This window comes from Cervus elaphus, chromosome 32 (genome assembly GCF_910594005.1).
Source record: "Cervus elaphus chromosome 32, mCerEla1.1, whole genome shotgun sequence".
NCBI classification, from domain to species: Eukaryota; Metazoa; Chordata; class Mammalia; order Artiodactyla; family Cervidae; genus Cervus; species Cervus elaphus.
The window spans coordinates 50,137,705-50,161,914 of NC_057846.1; the positions used below are offsets into that span (position 1 = coordinate 50,137,705).

At 42.9% G+C, this 24,210-nt stretch overlaps 1 protein-coding gene across 2 annotated transcripts in view; it reads left to right on the forward strand.

The window, feature by feature from the left end:
- Nucleotides 1–354: 354 nt before the first annotated feature.
- The window catches only part of ZNF385D (zinc finger protein 385D), a 931,118-nt gene continuing 907,262 nt past the window's right edge, over nucleotides 355–24,210 (forward strand). The window contains exon 1 of one of the 2 annotated variants that reach the window (XM_043893475.1): nucleotides 355–871. In XM_043893475.1, the coding sequence (XP_043749410.1) occupies nucleotides 766–871 (106 nt within the window). In that variant the 5' untranslated portion in view covers nucleotides 355–765. The remainder of the gene's footprint in view (nucleotides 872–24,210) is intronic. The other variant, XM_043893476.1, reaches the window with a different exon arrangement.

The window sequence follows — 24,210 nt, forward strand, 5'->3', positions numbered from 1 at the left end:
CCTCATAATTAAACACGCAGAACCTCAAGCCCCATTCCAGTTCAGTGGGATCTGGATTTGGACTTTAGCAGGACTCCTGGGTGATTCCCCCGCACAGTGAAGTTTGGGAAGTACCCCTCTAGGTCCTGGACCTGGACAACCAAGGATGCGTTTTCACACTCTCTGCCTGGAGTGAGGGAGGGGAGGCAGGGGGCCAGGAGACTGGGAGCGGAGGAGAGTCTCGGGAGGACGTGTGCCCCTCAGAGGGATGAGCAGGCAGGATTTATGGAGACAGACGGGGTTCCCTGCGGATCTGCAGTAGCTTCACCCCGTCACTTCGTGTCTGCGCTGAGGGTGGAGGTTAACGACTGAGAGAGCGGGGGAGTGTGGCGGGCTGGGGAGAGGGGAGTGGTCCTCAGGTACCTGCAGGCCACCCGGAGGATAGAGGACCCGAGCGCGCGGGAGGAGAGGCGCGCTCGGCGCCGCGCGGGAGCTCGTCCCCACTGTCTCGTTCCTGGATGCGTCCCTCCGCCCCGCGCTCGCCTCCACTCCACGAGCCGCTCACTCGCTGACAGCCAGCCCCGGCCTCCCGCGCGTTCCTGGCTTCCCCGCGGCTCCCTCGCTCGCTCCCGGGCCCCGGGGCGCACCTGGGCCGGGCCGCGCCGGGGAGAGGCGCGCTGACCGCACCTGCCGCCCGCGCCCGGGGCCACTCGCCCGGCGCGCCGGGCCGTCCCCCGCCGCCGTGCGCCCGGGGGACCCCACCCCCGGCGGCCGCCCCCACCCCCGATGCCTGGGCCGGGGCGCAGGGCTGCGGCCGGCAGGAAGATGAAGGGTTCCGCGGGAGGAAGAAGAGAGAAGCCGCTGGGCTCGCCCCCGGCGCCGCCCGGCCCCGGTAAGTTGAGCGCCCGAGCGGCGGCTGGGGAGTTGGCGGGGGGCGAGGCCGGGCGCGGGGGTGCGAGGCCGCCCCCGCGGGGTGTATTTGCACGCGGTCGCCTGCCTGCCGGGGACCCCCGCCGCCACCCCGCCCCCGCGCCGGCAGTCCCCGCGGAGAGGCGACGCGAACGGGGAGTGCGGGGCTCCAGGGTCTCCGGACACAGAGGCTGCCGAGGACCAGGGCGTCGGGGGCAGCGGAGGGGCGCAGGGGCAGCCTGGCCCGGCCATCGGGCGCCGGCGGGCTCGCCGGGCTGGACGCCGCCGCCCGTCTCCAGCGGGGCGAGCGCGGGGCGCGCTCCCTCCTCGGGCAAGCGGCGAACTTGGTGGGATAAGAGAGCAGCAGGCTGGCTGCCCCTCCGCTGTCTGCCTTTCCCCGTAAGACGCTGTTGAGCTGCAGGAAGTCTCTCTCCAGGGGCAAGGTTTCGACTTTTAGAGGGGTTGGGGGCCGAGGTCATATGGGCGCCCCTGGATGGCATCCACCTCCGGGGCCCCCGGACCCGGTTAGAAGTGAGCGCGGGGGGTCGGCGGTACCCTGCGACTCCTTGCCTTTTGGGAGAAGTTTTCTTGCGCGTGCAAACTGGGGTCCAGAGGGAAAAGAGCTGCGCCCGGGAAGGAGTCCCCCGCGGTGAAAGCCCGGTTCCGGATCTGAGACCCTTAGGTTTAGACCTGGCCGCGTCGCGCGACTTTCTGGAGGAAAGGCCGTGTCCTCCTTCAGCCTGAGCTCGGCTGCATAGGGAGGGACGTGCCCTTCCTGCATGTTAGCCTCTCCAAGACCTGGAACCCTAAACCGACTTCCGAGACCGCCTTCTGTGTGCGGGTGTGACTGACGGACCCTCGAGCTGGCGCTTTTCTAGGACATTCCGTGCTGCTTTCTGGAAATGCGATGAGGAAATGTTTCTTCTTCTGAGGCAGTTTGCTAGTTGGTCTGTTAAACGTGACTTTCACTGTCCGCTTCAGTCTGGTTCGCCGTGTCCCCTGCGATCCTCTGAACAGTGTACGTCCCTCTGGGTTTTCGTGCCACCCCCTGCCTGGTCCTGGATAATTCAGGCCCTGGTCTCTGGCCTCCAAGCATGAAAGGCAAATGTGGGTCATTTCGAATTACGGAGATTGATGCAGCCCAGCATGGCTGGGTTCTGTTGCAGTTTCTTCTCCTCTCCTTGGTGTTCCTCAGAAATGAACTTGCACCCTTTTGGAATGCAGCTAAAATATAGACTGGGGGATGAACACATATCTTGAGTTAATGTATCATCTTAGATTTAAATAAATGAAGTTTGGAAACTCTCTGGCATAGGAGAAAGTGACTTGAGCCAGAAGTTAGGACTTCTGGACTATTTTGCTCTGTGACAAAGTGGCCGAAGGCCCTTTGGGGTCACTTAATAGTAATAGTGACATCAACTTTCGCAGCAGTAGTAATGACATCTAACATTATTCCTCACTCACTGTACACCAGGCTGTGTATTCAAGGCTTTATTGCGGCTGCAAATATCCCAAGAAGGCAGCACCTTTTCCATCTTCACTTTGTTGGGTAAGGAAAAGCAGGCTTCAGAGATAAATTTGGGAAAGGTCCAGAGTCAGTGTTTGGGAGCCGAAGACCACTGGACTCCAGAGTAGTTCCATTACCAGGACCTCTTTGAGACTCCTTTGAAAAGTGGGAGGACAACCTCTACATTCCAAGTCCCCTGAAAAGTTACTCAGGTGATGACAATATCAGGGACTGATTCATCCACAGCTATTTCAAATGTATTTTTATTGTAACAGGTGTGAAGCTTGTGACTTGAAATCACAGAGAGACAACTGCGTGGCATATATTTAATTGCACCTGCCAGCTCTAGAGAGAGCTAAATGACGTGCTCTTGGTATTTGCCGTGATGACAGTCCTTCCTTGAGCCCTGTTATTATCAATCAGTTATAGAGCTGTATTATAGCCCTTCTATTAGAAGTATGTGATTTAATACAACATCAAGCATATCTTTGAATGAATCTGTAGCATTATCCTGTGGTCTACCTGGACATTCTCATATTTCAGTCAGCTTATAATTAATGCTCAGATCCTAACAGGATGTTGAATTTAAGAGACACTAACAGCTTGTTTTAAAGTTTCGTCTTTATTTCCAGCAGTATTTCCAAAACAATTACACCCCCTGCTGTGATTTGCTATTTACTAGGTGTATCAAAAGTTTAATAATGAAACATGTTTGCAATTCAACAAAACACAGTGTTTCATCTATAATAACAACTCTGGCTAAAAGATTCACGTCTAATTTAGGGTTGTTTTATTTGAAATTTAATTAAGACGTTGAGTTTCTTATTGCACTGCAAAGCGTATGCAGGTAGCTGAGTACACATCTTAGTTATTTCTTGTCGTCTCCAGCTTTATAAACTCATTGCCTGTGACTTCTTCAGATCAGTTTTGTCAATGCCTGTCTAGAGATTTTGAGTTCTGTTTTGTTTTTTAAACTAAGAGCAAGAGCACCAAATAAGATGTGTTTGTCATGTTTCTTCACAAGCTGTTGTTATGCTTGTTTGGGGAATAGTGATAAATCACAGATCTGATTTGGCTGTACATATGCAATTTTCAAATAAAAGTGTATCAATCCGTTGGGACACTGTGCCATTAATATTTCAGAAGTGGGAGCGGCTTTGGGAAGGAGAGGATCTCTGGGGAAGATCTTTTACTGTGTTTCATTGCATTTGCATGGTATCTTAATCTTTTCAAGTAAACTGACATTGCAGTGTACCAGTAAACTAATGGTTATTGCCATAGCTTCTCTATTGTTTGAGAGTTAAATTGTATTTTCTAGTAGTAACTTAACATCACATGATATATACATTGTTGTCTTTTGATATAGTTGAAGTCTTAAACACATATTTTGCCTACTGAAAATAATACATTTCTGAATATGTAAGCATTTTATCAGGAGTATAAAAATAGAACTGTAATAACTTGCCTAGAGGTTTTGTTTGTTTTTGAAATAATGAGGTTGTTATAGAGGCTAGCATATTTAACCTTAGAAGTAAAATATTGAAACTAACTATAAACTTGAATTGTTGAATTGCAAAATATTTTATGACAGTGGGAGTCTTTCAAATGAGTTAACCTTATAATTGCATGAACATGTCCTCCTGTGTTTTTAAAAGTCAATATTTGCATAGTAAGACTAATCAGTTTTTATATTATCAGGCGATTTGAACAATCAGATATCTGAAAAGTGACTTAAACTCCATAAGCATCAGAGTCACACTGACATCACAGTTTGAAGAAACTAATATTGGGGAAGGATATGTAATTTTGAATGTTTCAAGAGCTGAGAACTCAAGGTGGATGACACTTCTTAGTTTTTTGACAAGGGCTCTAAAGTGAGAGTTTGAATAAAATGAAGTCTGTAGGTTGACAACCAAGCAAGCACTTAAATAACCTCTTAGGAAACCTAGATCAGCTCAAATCGAGTGCAGGCTGAGAATTCTTAAATATAATTAATCTTTTGAACCAGTGAATAACACATTGTAGATCAATTTAAAAATTCCAGTACATTAAAAATGTATTAATTTATATCTTCTAGGGCCTACTAAAATTAGCAATCACTCCCTTTCTGGAATAACCCAGCCTTAACTTTAAAAGAAAAATTGCAATGAGAAAGAAATTTGAGGATACTGAGAGGCTGAGGTGAATCAGATTCCTTCACCATCTTTATTCCATTTTAAATGCAATTTTTAATCCCACCTAGGTAATTCTAGACCACTTTTAGAATTCTGTCTAGGCTGAAGCCTCTCTTACTCCTAACCTGCTGATGGACAGGGAGAGGATGCTGGAACACAGTCCTAGATTGGAAGAGGGACATCTAGACAACTTAATGGCTTTATTGCATTACCTATAGTGTCATCCAAATAAGCAAGCAGGCAGCACTTCTATATCGGTATTTTAAGTGAGAAGTTTGCCGTGAAGGTGTCCTTGCTTTCCTTCCCTGCAGTTATGTAGCCCATCTTCAAGCAGTACTCATCTTGGAATATCCTGAGTTTAACCCAATCTGTCTCCTTGAGAAGAAAATATATTACAGTTTAGCATTAGAGAAGTCTATTTGAGGAGTTTCCTAAGAGTTCCTCATAACATGGGGTCAGATGTTCTCAATTTAGTTTTCGTGTGATCTTGTCATGTGTTCTTTTTTTTTATATCTAAAGAGGTATTCACCACTATTTTATAATGTATTATTAAAATTATTAGAGATTTCTTTCTCCTTTAATAATTTCTCATCTACCCTCAAGAAATGAAAGAAAAGTGAGTGAATGTTCTTATAATATCTTTATTTCCACTTAAACAGAGGGATACACACAAAACTCTAGAAGGCATCTTGAAAAATTGAGATTTTAAATTGCATTTTGTTGAGAACAACTTCTGAGAGTTTAGCCTGGGTACCAAATCTATCCAGATCAACAAGAATTTAAAGAACAGAGATTTAAGCTGCTGGATTGATTTTCAGGTGGTTACATATTTTACACTCATAGTAAAATGTGACATTAAACTCACAGAGACAAAATAGTCGATTAACAAGTAACATTTAAGGGCGTGAACTCAAGGAATAGAATGCCTGGGTTTATCTCCTTGTCTGTTCCTTAAAAGCTGTGGGAATTTAATGAGCTTTTTGTACAGCTCTTGGACTCCACGTCCTCATCTATAAAATGGTGATAATAAACAGTTTATCACACACACACAAAAAAAAACAAAAAAAACCCCAAAAACAAACAAAAAAACCAGTTTATCACATAGGTGGATTGAAGGCTTAATGAGATGTGTGTGTGTGTGTGTGTGTGTGTGTGTGTGTGTATACACACATATATGGTGCTTTAATATTTGAATTACATATAAAGTGCTTCAAATAGTGTCCAGTACAGAGTGAATTTCCCACTGATGTCAATTGTTTTGAATCATCTTCATATATGTTTCCTGTGACTCCTGAACCAAATGTCCACCAACTTGGTAGCTTAAAACATCAGAAATGTATTCTCTCCCAGTTCTGGAGGTCAGAAGCCAGGAATCTGTGTCTCTGGGTCCAGATCAAGGTGTCAGCAAGGCTGTCAGGATGCTCGGGGGGAAGCTGTACCTTGAGCCGCAGGCGCTCCGTGGTCTGCGGTCCCCTCGCCCCCCTCGGCCTCTGCCTTCCCACCACCTTCCCCTCTCTCTGCTTTTCTCTAAGGAAGCTCAAGGACTGCATGTAGGGCCTACGCTGATCCAGGATGATTCCCCATTTTAAGATCCTTAGCTTAATCACATCTGCAAAGACCCTTTTCCCCAAAAACGTGATATTTTCCAGTTTCAGGGATTATGGCTTGAAGTAACCGAGAGGAGTACACGGTATTTTGCCTACAACAGTCATCTTCCTCCTATTTTTTTATGGTGGTAGATGTATGATAAGACAGCAGAACTGACATAACTAAATTGTGGAAAGTGCAGAAAGGCCCGGAGATTTCATATTGTGACGGGCATGTACACACGGCTGTATTTGACTTGGATCACCAGCAAGGACCCAGTGAATAGCACAGGGAACTCTGCTCAGCGTCATGTGGCAGCCTGGATGGGAGGGGCGTTTGGGGGAGAACGGATACATGTATATGTCTGGCTGAGTCCCTTTGCTGTTCACTGAAACTACCACAACATTGTCAATGGGCTGTCAGTTCAGTTCAGTCACTCAGTTGTGTCCGACCCTTTCCGACCCCATGACTCGCAGCACGCCAGGCCTCCCTGTCCATCATCAACTCCTGGAGTCCACCCAAACCCATGTCCATCGAGGTGGTGATGCCATCCAACCATCTCATCCTCTGTCGTCCCCTTCTCCTCCCGCCCTCAATCTTTCCCAGCATCAGGGTCTTTTCAGATGAGTCAGTTCTTTGCATCGTCTGGCCAAAGTATTGGAGTTTCAGCTTCAGCACCAGTCCTTCCAATGAACACCCAGAACTTATCTCCTTCAGGATGGACTGGTTGGATCTCCTCACAGTCCAAGGGACTCTCAGGAGTCTTCTCCAACACCACAGTTCAAAGTCATCAACTATATATAATCAGCTATACACCAATACAAAATAAAAAGTTAAAAAAATTAAAGTATATTGTCTTAATTAATGTTTAAATTTAGACATTATTCTGGACCACAGAGTTCAAGGCGTTTGCTTCTCTTCTGTTTGTTGCGTTTTCACATAATGCAGTCAGTAGCTGTCTAACGAGTGATCACCATGTGTTTATAGAATGCCCGTGCTGGGGATATAGCCAACAGCGGCAGGAAAAGCGGGAGCCGGAGCTCCCGGGATGTCTGTAAGGAGCGGGTCCCCCTGGAGCCTTCCAGGCACAGACCCTCCCCGTAGCCTCTGCTGTTCTCCTCTGAAGTGCCCAGATGACGGTATCTCAATGACGTTTTCAGATGCTGAAAGCCACAACCGAATGGAAGAACTGAGCTACCTGATGATCTGGAGCGCATGGTCCCCACCCTGCTGGCACCTAAGGACTGATCGCCATCAATGAGAGAGCTGTGCTTGAGCCCATCATGAACCCTGGGATGCCCCCCTTTCACCTGGCTTTTAAAAGTCTTTGCCAAAATCCTCCGAGGAGTTCCGAGGGGATTTAGTGGGGCACAGCCCCCCGTTCTCCTTGCCTGGCCCTGCAGTAAATCTTTCTCTACTCCAGACTCCCACGTTTCCATTTGTTTTGTCTCAAAGTTCCTTGCACACAGGAACTTGCATTTGGTAGCGTGTCTAGTGTATAAATAACGCTATTCTACGCAACTGTTCAACTACACAACACTACACAACATTGTTCTACAAAATCAGTCCTGAATATTCATTGGAAGGACTGATGCTGAAGCTGAAGCTCCAATACTTTGGCCACCTGATGCAAAGAACTGACTCATTTGCAAAGACCCTGATGCTGGGGAAGATTGAGGGCAGGAGGAGAAGGGGACAACAGAGGATGAGATGGTTGGATGGCATCGCTGGCGTGATGGACATGCGTTTGAGCAAGCTCTGGGAGTTGGTGATGGGCAGGGAGGCCTGGCGTGCTGCAGTCCATGGGGTCACAAAGAGTCGGACACAACTGAGCGGCTGAACTGAACTGAACTGATTCTATACAACTGGGCTTCCCTGGTGGCTCAGATGGTAAAGAATCTGCCTGCCATGCGGGAGACCCAGGTTCAATCTCTGGGTCAGGATGATCCCCAGGAGAAGGGGATGGCATCCCACTCGAGTATTCTTTTCTTGCCTGGAGAATTCCATGGACAGAGGAGCCTGGAGGGTTACAGTCCATGGGTCACAAAGAGTCAAATGACTGAGCGACTTCACTTTTACTTCACGCTTTCTAGACAAATACTACCTTTTAGTGAGTACTTTTATTAAGTATAGTTGGCTCTTTGTGTTAGACCTTGAACTTTTGGGAGCAAAGAATTACTATTAAAGTCACTCTGGACATAAGCAGCTGAGCCAAGGACTAGCATACACACGGCCAGGAAGGGACAGCTTTTGCTCTCTGCTCCTCTGGTTGTGTTATATATGCCTTGAAATAAAATAGAGAATCAGGAGCCAATTTAACAAAAGAGATAAAAGTAAAAATTTAGAGAAAGAAACAGAATGTCATCAGTCACATAACATAATTAAGTAGAAATATCAATTACTAAAGTGTGGTGAATTGGACTTTTGGTTTAACTGAGAATTAAGAACTTTTCCTTGGAATTGTTTACTTCTAACAGGCATTAGTTTTAGGCCTTAGTGAACAGACACTTTATTATTGTTATTATTATTTTTTGGCTGTGTGTCACAGCCTGGGGGATTTTTGATCTTAGTTCCGTAACCAGAGATCACACATGTGCAGTGGAGGTGTGGAGTCTTATCCACCAGACCAGCAGGGAAGTCCTTTATTTATTCTTTACCTTTCCCCCACTTTTTTAGTGGTGAAATCCATGCAATGTGAAATTGACCATCGTAGCCATTTTTGAGCGTGCAGAGCTGCGGTGTTGAGTACATGCACATAGTTGTGCAATCCCCCCCCCAACCCCACATACATCTCCAGAGTTCTTCTCTTCTTGTGAAACGAGCGCTCTCTCTATACCCCTCAGCCAGCAGCTCCTCATTCCTATTCCCTCCTGCCCCCAGTCGCCTCCGTTCTGTCTGTGATTTCAGCCACTCTAAGTACTTCACAGGGGGTGGTGCCGGGTTTGTCTCTTTGTAGCCGGCTTATTTCACTTAGCATAGTGTCCTCCAGGCTCATCCAGGTGGTAGCATGTGTCAGAACTACCTTCCTTTTAAGGAAGCAAACATTCCATTGTGTGTGTAGACTGCCTTTCGCGGGGACTAGCCCTTTATTTCTCTGCGCTGCGTTTTGCTTACGTAGGCCTCTGTCGCTGGATGCTTGTGTGGCTTCCTTGCTTAACGTGCTGTGGGTGGTGCGCATACACAGGTGTGGAGACGTTGCTTTGAGACTGCGTTCAGGGCCTTTGGAGTATATCCTGAGGTGGGATTGCCGGGTCGTGTGGTCATCCTACTTTAAGTTTTTTGAGGACCCACCAGAACGTTTTCCTCGGTGGCGCTACCATTTTACATTCCGAGTACACACGGGTTCCAGTTTCTCCAAGCCCTGCCCACACGCCTGCTCTGTACCTGGCTTATCCAGAAGCCCGTATCAAAGCCTATTAAGGCATGAGGTGATGTCTCACAGTAGTCTGAATGTGCGTTTCTCTGATGACTCGTAGGTGGAACATCTTTTTATGTCCTTCCTGACCATTTACATATCTTCTTTGGAGCAATGTCTGTTCAAGTCATTTGCTTACATTTGAGTTGAGTCGTTTGGTTTTCTGGTTGGTGGCTCAGTGGTAAAGAATCTGCCTGCCAATGCCCGAGAAGTAGGTTCTATCCATGGGTCGGGAAGATCCCCTGGAGAAGGAAATGGCAGCCCACTCCAATATCCTTTTCTGGGAAGTCCCCATGGACAGAGGAGCCTGGTGGGCTACAGTCCATGGGGTCATAAAAAGTTGGACATGAGTAACAACATGAACAACAACAATGCATTCTGGAACTTATCTCCTGATTAGGCATAAAATTTGAAAACATTCCCCATTCTGTGTGTTGCCTTTTCACTCTGGTGATGTGTCTTTTGATGGACAAGTAAAAAAAATTCAGGAAGTCCAATTTGTCTGTTTTTTTCTTTTGCTTGTTGTCTGTGCCTTTGATGTCATATTGGAGAAACCATTGCCTTTTTTTTTTTAAACCTTTTTTGTTAAAGGGCTTAAGATGTTTTAAAAGCAATGTAAAATGTTGTTAAATTAAAAAGACACTAGGATGAGAATGAATAAACTGCAATTATAGACTAAAGTATGAGTGATCTACCAAACATGATGTTGACTAACAAAGGCCAGAAACCCTCCCAAAGCATGATTCCATTCTGTAACATTCAAAACGAAGCAAAACGAACTTAATGACACATCATAGTTATTGGTGAGGGAGGGGGTAAGGTGCTAAAGCGTTGTTTCCTGATCTGGGTGATGATTACATGGGTCTATTCACTTGTAAAAATTCATCAGTTTGAATATACAATTTATGCACGTCTCTGTATTTGAGTTACACTTCAAAGAATTTAGAAATCAATTAATCACTTGCAAGCTCCTGATAAGAAGAAATTTCCTTAAGACAAAAGATATAGAAGGATACTCCAACCCATGCTCAGAGTATCTGCTGGGAGGATGTGGTTCATAAATTTGACCCCTGTTTTTAAACAACCATCAGACCTACGGAAGCAGATATTGTCAGAATTCTGCCGTTCGGGAAAGACAGACCATTTCTCCTACTGAGGCCGAAGATGGTTTTTGCGGTGAGTCCCACTGGAGTGAAGTGAATGGTATGGTGAACTTCCTTGTTCTTTACCTAGGTGGGGCTTTCTTAGGAATCTTTCTTACAAAACACAGAGCAGTTTAGTGACTGGGATGCCTTCTGGTCTGGCTTAACTTCAGACTTTTCAATTTCCAGCAGGATGGCACAGCCTTGTACCCTTTAGACAATGCTTTATAAATTTTGCTCTTTGAATGACACTCTGACTGTGCTTGCTTGCCAGTGAGGTGAGCCCATTCCTTTGACAAATTCCCCATGCCGATATTCTTTGCTATGAGTTGAAAGTTGGAACCAGCTGGACTCTTTAGGGAACCTGAGTAAATGGATCCTTTTGAGGAATGGTAAGGGTATCTTTGGGGTAGGAATTGTGGGCAAGTCCATATTTGCCTAAAGAATTAGTAAGCCAGGTGCAGTGAGTGAACTTGGATTTCTCTTGATAATTCAGTTCTTTATAGATCACTCTGAGCATCAGAAATTGAGAGAATAATAAATATGATATATAATAAATATAATCCCATTATGGTGGAGGCTGTGTTTTATCAATCTTTCTACCTCAGGAAATGTTTGTCAGTGCCTTGAGTAAAGTAGGTGTCCCCAAACATTTGTTGAATGAATAAACAATTGCGTTCTACCATGTGATAGCTCTAGAGTTTGAAATGGAAACCCACTCCAGTAGTCTTGCCTGGAATCCGTGGACAGAGGTGCTTAGAGGGCTAGTCCATGTGGTCGCAGAGTTGATACGCCTGAGTGTGCACATACACACACACACACGCATACTCACACACATGGTAGACATAGAACTTGTAGAAAATTGAGCTAAACAGCCTAAAGATACACTAAAAATTGCCTTAACGACACCAGTGTGGTTTCCCAGATTTTTATGTTTTATCAATGTCTCTCTCTTAAATAAAGGAGTCAGAGCTCAGTTACTATGTAATTGATGACTTTTTAGTAGGTTGAGTGAAGTTTTTTAGCATTTCATAAAGAAGAGTTTGACCTGAGGAAATTGCTTTCAAAAGACCGTTTTTTCAGTTCCCATGAACTTTGTGAGCACTTCGTATTTATAAAAATTCCTTTTTAATTAGTGGCATGATTCTTAATTATTTATTAATTATAAATTATGTCTGATGCCACTGTGTCCTTCTTTGATTCTTCATAAATAAAAAAACCAGGACAAGTTAACCTGAAGAGATGATACTGGAAAAAAAATTTTTTCTCTTTTTGTATCATAAATTAGAACATGTCTTCTTAATTTAAATTTTCAAAGTTAAAGAGAAACTACTCAGAATTCTGAAGAAGTTAGGAGAAATAATACCTTTCTTAAAAGATGGCCTACTTTAACAAGAGTAAAATTTTCCTAATTAGGATATTTTAACATGCTTGAGAAAATTTAAGAAAAAGGAAATAATATTCAGGACAAGAAAGGTCATCGTTACAAATGATGAGGTTCACATTTCTATGTCCATTTAGAGCAAGTTTTTTCATCTTTTTTTCTCTTCTAATGCACATATTAAAATGTTACATTGAAATAATGTTTCACAAGGTACAAAGATGACATGTGAAATTTCTCATTGGTTTCTTCTCATAATTAGGTAAGTGTTACCGTTAGCCATATTTACCATTTTTTAAAAGATAAGAACATGAAAGAAAGGCCTTGTGGTTTTATGCAGGGCCAAATGACTCAGAGGTGGTAAGGCTGGGTCGTGAACTAGCCGGGTCTGCCTCCAAGCCTGAGCTTGCTGGTCCCAGTGGAAAGCTTCCTTCTCCGTCACATGCCCAGGGAAACCGCTTCGGAGGAGTCTGTCGTACCCTGGGACGATTGACTGGGGGACAGTCATCGTGTGTGAATGGAGTGGAGATGAGAACAATCGGTAAACGGCAGTACTAAAGGAGCACAACGGAACTTTAATTTGGAAATTGCTCCGAAATGTGCTCCACAATAGGCTTATGACCACACTCAGTTTCAATGCAGAGATAAACTCATTTTATGCAAATGCTAAAGAGACTTTGAGAGTCATTTGCTGCACCTTGATGTGGTCCTTAAGGAATATTGTCAGGTCCATTAATAAGTTTCTCAATTGATTAGGCTAATTTGGTACTCCAAAAGGCATCTCTCTATAAATTAATGCTGCCTGTTACATTCTGATTACAACAAGTTGCTAACTTGCCGTGCCCACGTGTGAAGGTTGTGTTTCTGCATTCTGCTTTCCCTGCCACTGGCTTTCCCCTTGGTCTTGCCATGTGAGAACGGTGAATCATCTTGTCCATTAGCTGAGTCTGGAAAGTCTGTGTTACTCAATGAATTTGTTTTAACCCCATCCCTGTGATAATTTGAAACCTGGCAATTTAACTACTTTCCCAAATGTGTTTGTAATAAAAAAATAAAACAAAACGAAAAACTAGTTTTGTTTAGAGCAGCAAAAGGCTGCAATTTGTTTTTATCTTTCTACATCAAATGCACTATTTTAATCATTGACATCATATGTTTCAGAATAATAAAAGATTTAAGGTAAGAAGAGCTAGTGATCTCTAGAGGGGTGGCATAATCAAATAATATTAGAAGGCTCTCAGTTTTTCTAACCTGAAGGAAACAGAAATGGGCCAAGTGAGTGATTGATCCCCCTGCTTAGCAGAGTCTCCTAGGAATGCATGGTTACTTGTTTCTCTTTCAGGAATTCCCACTCAAAGAGAGTCAGATGTTAAAGTGGAAGTGTTCTTTATTTCTAACAGTGAAAATGCTAAGTGAATAGAGGGACCTGGCGGCTATCTAGACCGTACCTCCCAATGCAGCATGCCTCCCACACGCCCTCCAGTAAACAGGGATGACTAGCGCATTGGTATCTGTTCCATTGTGAAATAAGTTTTGAGATTTCATGTCATTGCTTTGTCATTAGAATAAATAGCAGTAAATCTGGGGAGCTGGCTTTCACTTGAGGAGTCAATAAATAGAGTCTAGTAAATGAGGATGGTAAAGTTATAGAAATTTGGTGGATTGCTGTAACGAAGATAGAGAATGTGGGGAAGTGTGATCTGCGGGAGGCTGCCATGTGACGTGCTGTACTTCTTGTGTCTGAAACTAGACTTGTGGTACTGATTCCATGAATACGGCTGTGTGTGTGTGTGTGTGTGTGTGTGTGTGTGTGATGTGTGTCTACAAACTAAAGTAGTTTAGAAGTCATTGAAAGGTTAATTTGAGGATGGCTTGGCATTCCTTTATGGAAAATAGTAAAAAAGGTTTGGTCCAAAATAATAAAATCATCAGGCCTGGGTTTTGAAGAAAGAAATCATGCTTTTAAAATAGTCAGGCAAAGTCTGGGCTTCCCAAGTAACTCAGTGGTGGAGAATCTGCCTGCAATGCAGATAACCTGGGTTTGATCCCTGGGCTGGGAAGATGCCCTGGAGAAGGAAATGGCCACCCATTCCAGTATTCTTGCCTGGGAAATCCCGTGGACAGAGGGGCCTGGTGGGCTACAGTCCATGGGGTGGCAAAGAGTCAGACACGACAGCGACTCACACACACACAGAGCAAAGGTTGATTTGACTCTTGCTTTGTTGGTTCCCGGAATTTTTCAGAAAATGAAACAGGCTGTGGGAGTTCAGCTGTGAAGACTTGCCGGGATAACCCTGGGGATAGCCCCGCAAAGGAGACATTTCTGCAGGTGGTCAGGTGCTGGGACTTTAACAATCACGGTCATCCCAGACTCTCTTTTGTCATTCTGCTTGTCCTTCTTTTGCCTTCCATTCAAGTAAAAAAAAATGGTCCCATAAGCAATTTTGAGAACTGAAACCTACCTTAAAAATGCCCTTTTCTTGAAAACTATACTGCCTTTAATACATGCAGCTAATCATCTCTTATAACCCATGAAAACAAATAAGTCATATGGCCAAGCATCATCAATGATATGATACATTGGTTTGCTTACACATGACTCATGACTAATTTCCATAGCAGGGAGAGATTTGCTGTCTCTCTAGGGCATCATCTCCTGTCATTTCTCCTGGAATTCCCGCTGTCATCTCATACTGAGTTGATCGTTTCCTTCCAGAATTCAGCTTTGCTTTTTTCTGACCTGACTCTTTGAATACCAGTACTGGTTTCTCAGAGTTTAACTATTTCTGTGCATTTAAACAGCAGATACCAACCTTGACTTAGGCTGCTTTGCAATGATTTCTTTATTACTGTCATACGTTAAGGATCATGGGAACCAAGCAAAGGTCTTGAAGTTAATTAGTATTGTTACATTTATTTTTCATACCTCATGATTCCTAAGACAAAAACTAAATTCCATCAATATGCCCAGGGTAGCAGAATATCTGCAAATATTCAGGAAAATTTAGCTTTATTTTTGAGGAAAATACAAAAGCTGTCTATTTTATTTTTCCTTCCTTTAAAAGGCTAATACCAGCTCATTTTTAAGGATGTATTGGAAGAAAAAAATCTTGGAAGTTGCATGTTAACATTTCTGTGTATGTTTAAGTGAGTTGAATCAGTTGCAGTCTCTTTGTAGCATTGCCCAATGAGAGTAAACTAAAAATGACCACTTTGAGAAGTCATTCCACAATTATATTTTTATGTTGTTCCCAATTGCTAAGTCAAAATGGCCAACCATAGTTTTAGACTTTTCTCATCCAGGGAGCCAAAGCATCACATTTTTTTTTTGTTGAATGATAGAAAGGGGTCATCTGCTTGCATTTTTTTGGGTGTGGGCCTGAATTTTAACCAGCTGGCTTGGAGGGTGATGCCATCGAGTCATTCAGTCATATGGCTGATTCTAGTAACCGAAGAGATGAGTGTTTGCTTGGCCTTTTAAAATTTCACTGCAGCTGGACATCCGTCTCCGCTGCCGTTCGTCTATGCTCCCACCCCCCTTTCACGTAGTGCCTGCCTGACGTGGTCCTTCATGTCAAGTCTCCCGTCCAGTGCTGCTCCTGCATTCAGAATGTGATCTGGGTTCAGCTTCTCGGACGAAATAGAGACCCGTAGACAAGCGCATCTTCCAGCATTCTTTCTCTCATCTCCCACCACAGCTTGACTCGCAACCATCCAGATCACATCTCTATCACAGGAGGATTTCCACCCCGACCCTCGCTCACCTATTTCATGTCACACTTCCTCCCGGTGCCTCTGAGACCCTTCATCCATCCCCCACTCTCTCTCTTAAACCTTACTGTCTCTTTCCATCTGCCCTTCCTCCAGACCTGCTCACCTCTTCTTGTTATGAAGAATAGCTTCCTTTGAGCAGCTGTCCTAAATCTCCCTTTGGCATCATGGTCAGACTTCGAAAGGGCAGCCTCCATGCCTTCCCTTCATTTTCTCACCTTGATTTGTCATGCTTCTGAGACACTTTTCAATGATCACGCATGAACTTTGTGTCAAGTCCAAAGGTCTTCTTGGTATCATTTCTTCTTGAACATGCTGAAATATTTGATGCCACTGGCTGTCCCTGTTTTTCATTCAGCAGAGCTGATTGAGTACCCAATACTGTATAAGGTTACAGATTACAAATCTTAAAAATATAGATGAGATTCAACATTTTATTTCCAGGAACTCAAAGCTAACTGAAAGAGGAGGCAAGAAACCACTTAGAATATGGCATATCCAATGCAATCGTGGTTTAATCGATTTCCTAGTATTTTGTCTTTTCTTTCCAATTGTCTGGAAGGATTGCAGTTCTCCACCCCCTTGAAGTTAGGTTATGACATGTTACCTGCTGTGGCTGAGAACATGTGAATGGAAGTCATGTGTCCCTCTCTGGCAGAAGACATTAAAAGCTGGTAGGTGGTAGGTTAGGTTCATGGAGACCAAAGGTGTTTTGGATGGTAGAGGCTTTGGTAGCTGCGATCCTGAGCCAGGATACGTTGGAATGGAGGCTTGCTGACCTAGGATGAACACGTTTTATGAGCAAGAGGTCGGTCTTTGCCTCTTTGAGACACTGAGGTTTTGGGATTTTTGTTACTGCAGCGTAGCACGGCATATTCTAACTGATGCTGTGCTGTAGGTAATATAAGTACTATGAAAATGCAGCTTTACTCGGTGGCCCAAAGTCACCTTAAAACTGACCATATTAAAAAAAAGTTACTAAGAACATGAAAGTAATTTTTAGGCAGTAAGTGAATTTAGTTTGACTTGCATCTAAATAAAAGGTAATAGAGGGTCAGTGAGAAAATTAATCCATAACCAACTACATATATTTCTTCACATACTTGTTATTGTAATTCAGGGCTGCTCTGAAGTTGGTATTTCCTCCTTTATAAAACTTCTTGAAACTTATAAAACATTTCGAGTTCATTTAGCAATTTGGGGATAATGATATGCTTTGGTCTATTTTTCTTCCTATCTGAAGGCTTCATTGTGTTAAGACTGGAAAAGTACTGTGTAATTATGTGTGTGAACTTCTTGATAATCTCAATGATGGAATTTTCTTTTTATGTGCTAGTGCTTATTCCTGCACTTTTCATATAATTAATATTCTCACAATAATGTGGGTCCTATTCTGACTCGCTGTCTCACTCCTTGCACATACCAAAGAACGCATTGTCTGGAGAGTAAATGTTTTGCTCACCTAATGGTAGACTCTGATTTTATTACCCCTCTTGTCTCTTGTTCTTGATATTTTATATCATTTTTCCTCTCTTTTAAATATTTTACCAAAGACTTGCTTTGTAATATGTACAATTATATGTAATTGAAGATAACCTTGAACTGACTAGACTCAGAAATAATATCCCAATGGAATAGCCTTATCTTTGATTTGTGCCTGTAGATGTTATATATTCCTCTGTCCTTATATATTAAGGAATTAAGCTATAGCAATCCTCTGTCTGTCTGTCTGTCTATCCATCCAGCCAACTTTTTTGTCTGTATATCCACTCATCCATGTATCCATTCCAGAAAAGTTGGACATGACATAGTGAATAAACAACAATCTATTTATCCATCTATCTATCCACCTATTTGTCTAAACTTATTTTGATTCTTGCAACCATATCTTTACATTTTGCTGAGCTCTTAGCTTTATAATTGTCTGGGAAACAGAATTCTAGCATAGAAGGCCTTGTTGTTGTTGTTCTGACTCTGTGATCTCGTGGACGGCAGCACACCAGGCCTCCCTGTCCTTCACCATCTCCTGGAGCTTGTCAAACTCATGTCCATTGAGTTGGTGATGCCAATCAACCATCCAACCATCTCATCCTCTGTTGTCCTCTTCTCCTCCTGCCCTCAATCTTTCCCAGCATCAGGGTCTTTTCAAATGAGTTGGCTGTTCGCATCAGGTGCTCAAAGTATTGGAACTTTAGCATCCGTCCTTCCAATGAATGTTCAGAGTTGATTTCCTTTAGGATGGACTGATTGGATCTCCTTGCAGTCCAAGGGACTCTCAAGAGTCTTCTCCAACACCACAGTTTAAAGCATCAATTCTTTGGTGCTCAGCCTTCTTTATGGTCCTACTCTCACATCCATACTGGGTAAGTATTATGACAGGAGTCTCCGTGGCCACAAGGAAAGTACACTGTTGTGTTCGGCCTCTCTTATGTTCGTCTCCTCTGCCTTATCTATGTACTGCTCCACCTCCAAGTGCCCCGCATAAAGCTCTGTCTTTAAGAAATAAAGCGGATTCTGTAAATCACACAAAGATAACACTCAAAACAGCAATATATGTGATCTTTTGCGTACCATATTCATCAAACTATACCTCCTGTGCAGTGGCTATTTCACACGTAGACCATCTTACACGTGCTCAATAATCAAGAAAAACAGGATATCTGTGATGTATACCACAGACACTTCTGTTACACAGCATTTTCCCGATTCAATCTCTCAATTTCCACCTTCAGCTAGTTTTTGGAATGCAGAGTAATTCAATCTCAGACTGATTAGAACATGCACAAGCACTCTACACAGAACATATATATCCACAGATGAAAACTTATAATTTTTCCACTACATTTTTATTACATGTTTGTTTTTGGAAAAGAAGTAGCCTACAGGTAGAAAATATAAATAATATTGAAAGGATAATACTGAGCATTTATTGAGATATATGTCCATTTGTGGTAGTATAGTTTTTCATATGTCATAGCTTCTGTACTTTGTGATAGGAAATATATTTTTTAACAGGCTTTATGCTTAAATTTGTGATATATGGTCATATACAGAGGGTACTAAACATTTTTTGTTGTTGTTCCTTGGGTTGAGGACTAATGAATGATCTTTTCTCAAAATCTATAAATGATACAAAGTCCTTATACATTTTGTTCATTGTTCAGTCACAGTTGTATTCGACTCTTTGTGACCCCATGGCTGCAGCATGCCAGGCCTCCCTGTCCTTCACCATCTCCCGGAGCTTGCTCAAACTCATGTCCATTGAGTCAGTGATGCCATCCAACCATCTCATCCTCTGTCATCCCCTTCTCCTCCTGGCTTCAATCTTTCCCAGCTTCAGAGACTTTTGGGTCAGTTCTTCAAATCAGATGGCCAAAGTATTGGAGCTTCAGCATCAGTCCTTCCAATGTATATTCAGGACTGATTTCCTTCAAGATGCACTGGTTGGATCTCCTTGCAGTCCAAGGGACTCTCAAGAATCTTCTCCAACACCACAGTTCAAAAGCATCAATTCTTCAGTGCTCAGCCTCTGTTATGGTCCAACTCTCACATCCATAAATGACTACTGGTCAGTCAATCCATAGCTTTGACTACACAGACCTCTGTCAGCAAAGTAATATCTCTGCTTTTTAATATGCTTTCTAGGTTGGTCATAGCTTTTCTTCCAAGGAGCAAGCATCTTTTAATTTCATGGCTGCAGTCACTAACCACAGTGATTTCGGAGCCCAAGGAAATCAAGTCTCTCACTGTTTCCATTGTTTTCCTGTCTATATGCCATGAAGTGATGGGACCGGATGCCATGATCTTCATTATTTGAATGCTGAGTTTTAAGCCAGCTTTTTCACTTTCCACTTTCACTTTCATCAAGAGGTTCTTTAGTTCCTCTTACATTTTCTGCCATAAGGGTGGTGTCATCTGCATATCTGAGGTTATTGATATTTCTCCTGGCAATCTTGATTCCTACTTCTGCTTCATCCAGCCTGGCATTTCTCATGATGTACTCTGCATATAAGTTAGATAAGCAGGGTAACAATATACAGCCTTGATATACTCCTTTCCCGATTTGGAACCAGTCTGTTGTTCCATGTCCAGTTCTAACTGTTGCTTCTTGATCTGCATACATATTTCACAGGAGGCAGATCAGGTGGTCTGGTATTCCCATCTCTTTAAGAATTTTCCACAGTTTGCTGTGATTCACATAAAGGTTTTAGCATAGTCAATGAAGCAGATGTAGATGTTTTTCTGGAATTCTCTTGCCTTTTCTGTGATCCAACAGACATTGACAATTTGATGCCTTTTCTAAACCCAGCTTGAACATCTTTAAGTTCTTGGTTCACATACTCTTGAAGCCTAGCCTAGTGAATTTTGAGCATTACTTTGCTAGCATTTGAGATGAGTGCAATTGTGTGGTAGTTTGAACAATTGAGCATTGCCTTTCTTTGGGATTGGAATGAATACATAATACATTTTACCTTTCCTTGAGATTGAAATGAATACCTAATACGTTTTAGCTTGCTTTATATTTGGTTTTGACTTTCTTGAGGGTTTTGAAAATTTTTCCTGGAAATTTTTAAAATGAAGGATCTTTTTCTTCATCAGATTACTAATACTGTCTAGCGTTTTCCTAATTTCTTATAATCCATTTCCTAGTCCATCTGTGTTTTCATGAGACTCACTGACTTCTTGGTCTTAGTTGCTTTCTAGACCTCTTAAACTGCTGCCACTCTGAGATTTTATTTCTTTTTTGTACACTCTATTTTCTATTCCTTATATCCTGTATCATCATTTGCCTGCTCCTTACTATCATTTTATTGGAATATTTAACAACTTAGAAATGATGTATATGAAGTAAAATACACCTGAGTCTTTGCAAGCCTTGACAACATATATCTAAAATTTAAAACTGTGTTGTTAGAACTCTATTTCAGTTTTAAAACATGAAACAAAATATATATGTCATTAGAAATAACAAATGTATGTTTTTTTCTAAAATACATTCACTTAATGAAAATATTACAGTATACATACACATACTTAATCATAAATTCATAGATGCAACTTTTTTTGCAGGACAATTGGAGACTACATAAAGAACCTCAACATACAACATGATGGGGTTCATAAAGTAGCTAAAATATATCTGTTGACATTGAACTACACTGACTGTATTGTAAGGAAAGGAATCACCAATGAGTAGATTACAGCTTCCTTTCAATTTTATGCTTGTGTGTGTAATAAAAGGGGTATAGACCGTGCTGGTCAGCACAACTTTGTGTCAAGAGGGTGATGTTCTGTTTTCTGGGTTTTGTTCAGTTTGGTAGCCCTTAGTCACATGTGGCTACTGATCATCTGAAATGAGGTTAGTGTGACCCAGGGGCTTGATTTTTAACCTTGTTAATTTCAATGAGCACAATACCACATATAACTGCATAGCTATAGAAGACTATTATATTGCAAGATGTTAATGGTGATTGTTTCTTTCAGAAAATCATTGATTATAGGTTTTCCTTATTACTTTTATGTTCTCATCTATAGTTTTTAAGTGATATTTATAATGAAAACAATAAAGGTTTATTTTGACGAAAACGTGTCTGATGGATATCTAGATCATTAAGGTTTTAATAACATATTAAAAATGCCCATTTCCTTAATATCAACATTTCTGTTGTATTTCAGAAATAATTGAATTTTTCTAAATGATTTGCCTCTGCCTCTTGGGCCAAACAGTACAGAGATTGCGACTGTTACTGAGTCCAAGCCTGTACTGCTCGCTGCAGAATGATGAATGCAATTGTGTAGGAGTTTGAACATTCAAAAGGCCAATAAAATGAGCGATGAGCTGTTGGGGCAAAGAATAGTGACTTTATTTGGAAAGCAGGCAGACCTAGAAGATGGTGGGCTGGTGTCCCATAGAACCACCTTCCCCGAGTTAGAGTTCAGGTTTCTTGTGTAGTGAAAGGGTTGGTGGTGAGGTTGGTTATTGCAAACTTCTTGGTACAGGAATCCTTGTTCTTGCGGCTGCCCTTGTAGGTCAGGTGACCATGTTCCTGTAAATCTCCAACAAGACAAATGTTATTCTGTGTTCTACAACCCTTTATCTCTGTGTCAGTGTTCCCCAACTTTTTTGCCACCAGGCAGCAGTTTCTTGGAAGACCATTTTTTCACAGACCAGGGGGATGTGCGCGATGGGGAGCAGGTGTAAATACAGATGAAGCTTTGCTTGCTCTCTGGCCCTCAACGCCTTCTGCGCGGCCCAGTTCCCAACAGGCCATGGACCATGGCCCAGTGGGTGCGGACCCCTGCTCTGCATGAATGGAGTGTCCCCTTAAGGGTCAGAGCCTGGAGGATGGGCTTTCCCATACATTTCAGGCTATTGGCAACTCTCTTAACTTCAAGCAAAGACAATAGAATACAAGGGTTAAAGTAAAAGGAACGGGTTTGATATGAGTCAGCGTTGGTCTTCCCTGCTACACTGCAGTAAATCAGAGAAGAGTGATTGTGTCTCGTATGTGCGTGGCTGAGCCACTGACCTGGACTGATGCTGCTTGGGCGTGGGTATGGTCCAGGAGGCCGGTGGAGCTCAGCCCAGGGGTGTTGAGCAAAGAGCCTCTGTCTCCACCATCACTGCAGCACAGATGAGCGCATCTGCGTGGAGAGAGACCCCTGCACTGGGTGAGGAGACCCCAGCAGCAAGCGGCCTTGGCGGGACTGAAGGCTCGTGGGGTGGGTAAGACCAGACCTCCACGCTGGGGAAGAGCTGGAGATGGTGGGAGTGCGTGTAGCAAAGGCAGCCCCCATGGCTGCTCCCTGAACAGAGAAAATCACAGAGGAATCTATAAGCTCACTATTGATTTGTGAGATTTTTCAAATAAAGAACAATCGCAGGAGATGACAGCCAAGTCTCCAGGGGCTGGCACACACAGCAGGAAGCATCCTCCTTTTCTTTCTACCTCATCTTCAGTAGGATAAGAAGTTTTCTAGGGTGGGGGTGGGGGGCAAGAGTCGTGACATCAAATGAGTCTTCCTGTTAAAAGAGGAAAGCTTTTCACCAAATATGAGGCTGAAAATGGATATGAGAGACTCTTGATAACTAAAAAGGACTCACAGATTATAGAATTAGGCTGAAATGTTGTTAGGGAAGCCTGTTACCTTATGGAAAAGGAGACTTCAACAGCAAATATTTGGTAGCAGTTTTTAGAAAACCTTGTTTACCCCTGAACTTTTACTGACTGGATATCTGGACTGAATGAGTGGTTCAGATTTTATTACAGTTTGAAATTTCATCCTTAAGATCTGAGACATTGTTACATAACTTTTTAAAATATTTTTTTTATGTTGAACAATTTTTGTCCATATTGAATTTGTTACAACATTGCTTCTCTTTCATGTTTTGTTTTTTGGCTGCAAGGCAAGTGGGATCTTATGCCCCCAAGCAGGGATCGAATCTGCATCCCTGCATTGGAAGGCAAAGTCCTAACCACCGGACTGCCAGGGATGTCCCGATAAATATTTAGTGACAGAAAATTGTATAGAACTGGTTCATGGCTGTGTCCTCATCAAGTCAAGATGAAGCTACTCCTCTAAAAATTTGTTAGGAAGTAGTTATATTGCAGGAATCAAAGGTCCAAAGATGGTTTAATTTGGTATCCAAGGATCTTAAGACAGTGCTCCCATCTGGGCTGTGAATTACGCTTCTCGCCTTGGAAAACACAAGCCTTGGTGACACCATGTCACACGCAGAGGTAGGATCGCATGTCATTGTGAACACGGGGGCTCTGCCAACTTCAGTGGACACAAGCTGTCACCAACGCTTAGCAACACTTTGGTGAACTCTGGTCATCTACATGCATGCATGCTAAGTCGCTTCAGTTGTATCTGACTCTTTGTGACCCTAAGGACTGTAGCCTGCCAGCCTCCTCTGTGTATGGGATTCTCCAGGGAAAAAGACTGGAGTGGGTTGCCGTGCCCCCCTCCTGGGGATCTTCCCGACCCAGGGATTGAACCTGTGTCTCTTAGGTCTCCTGAATTGGCAGGCATGTTCTTACCACTAGTGGCACCTGGGAAGCCCCTAATCATCTATATAGTTAAATATTTTCATAAGCTTTTTTGATGAGGAATAAAAGGAAATTTCATCATGGATTTTTAAGCGGGAAACTGGTAACTTTTGTCCCATTTTTTTCTACTTCAGTTGTTATTTTATATATGCCAGGAAAAGTAGGGATCATAAATTTCCACCTATTTGAGGTTATTACATACAGATTTCTCAGCCTTGCAGGGAGAAAGCAAGTCTGTGATATCCATTGTGCTGTGAATGGTTTCTTTCTTGCTTCTGTGGAAAGGTCTGT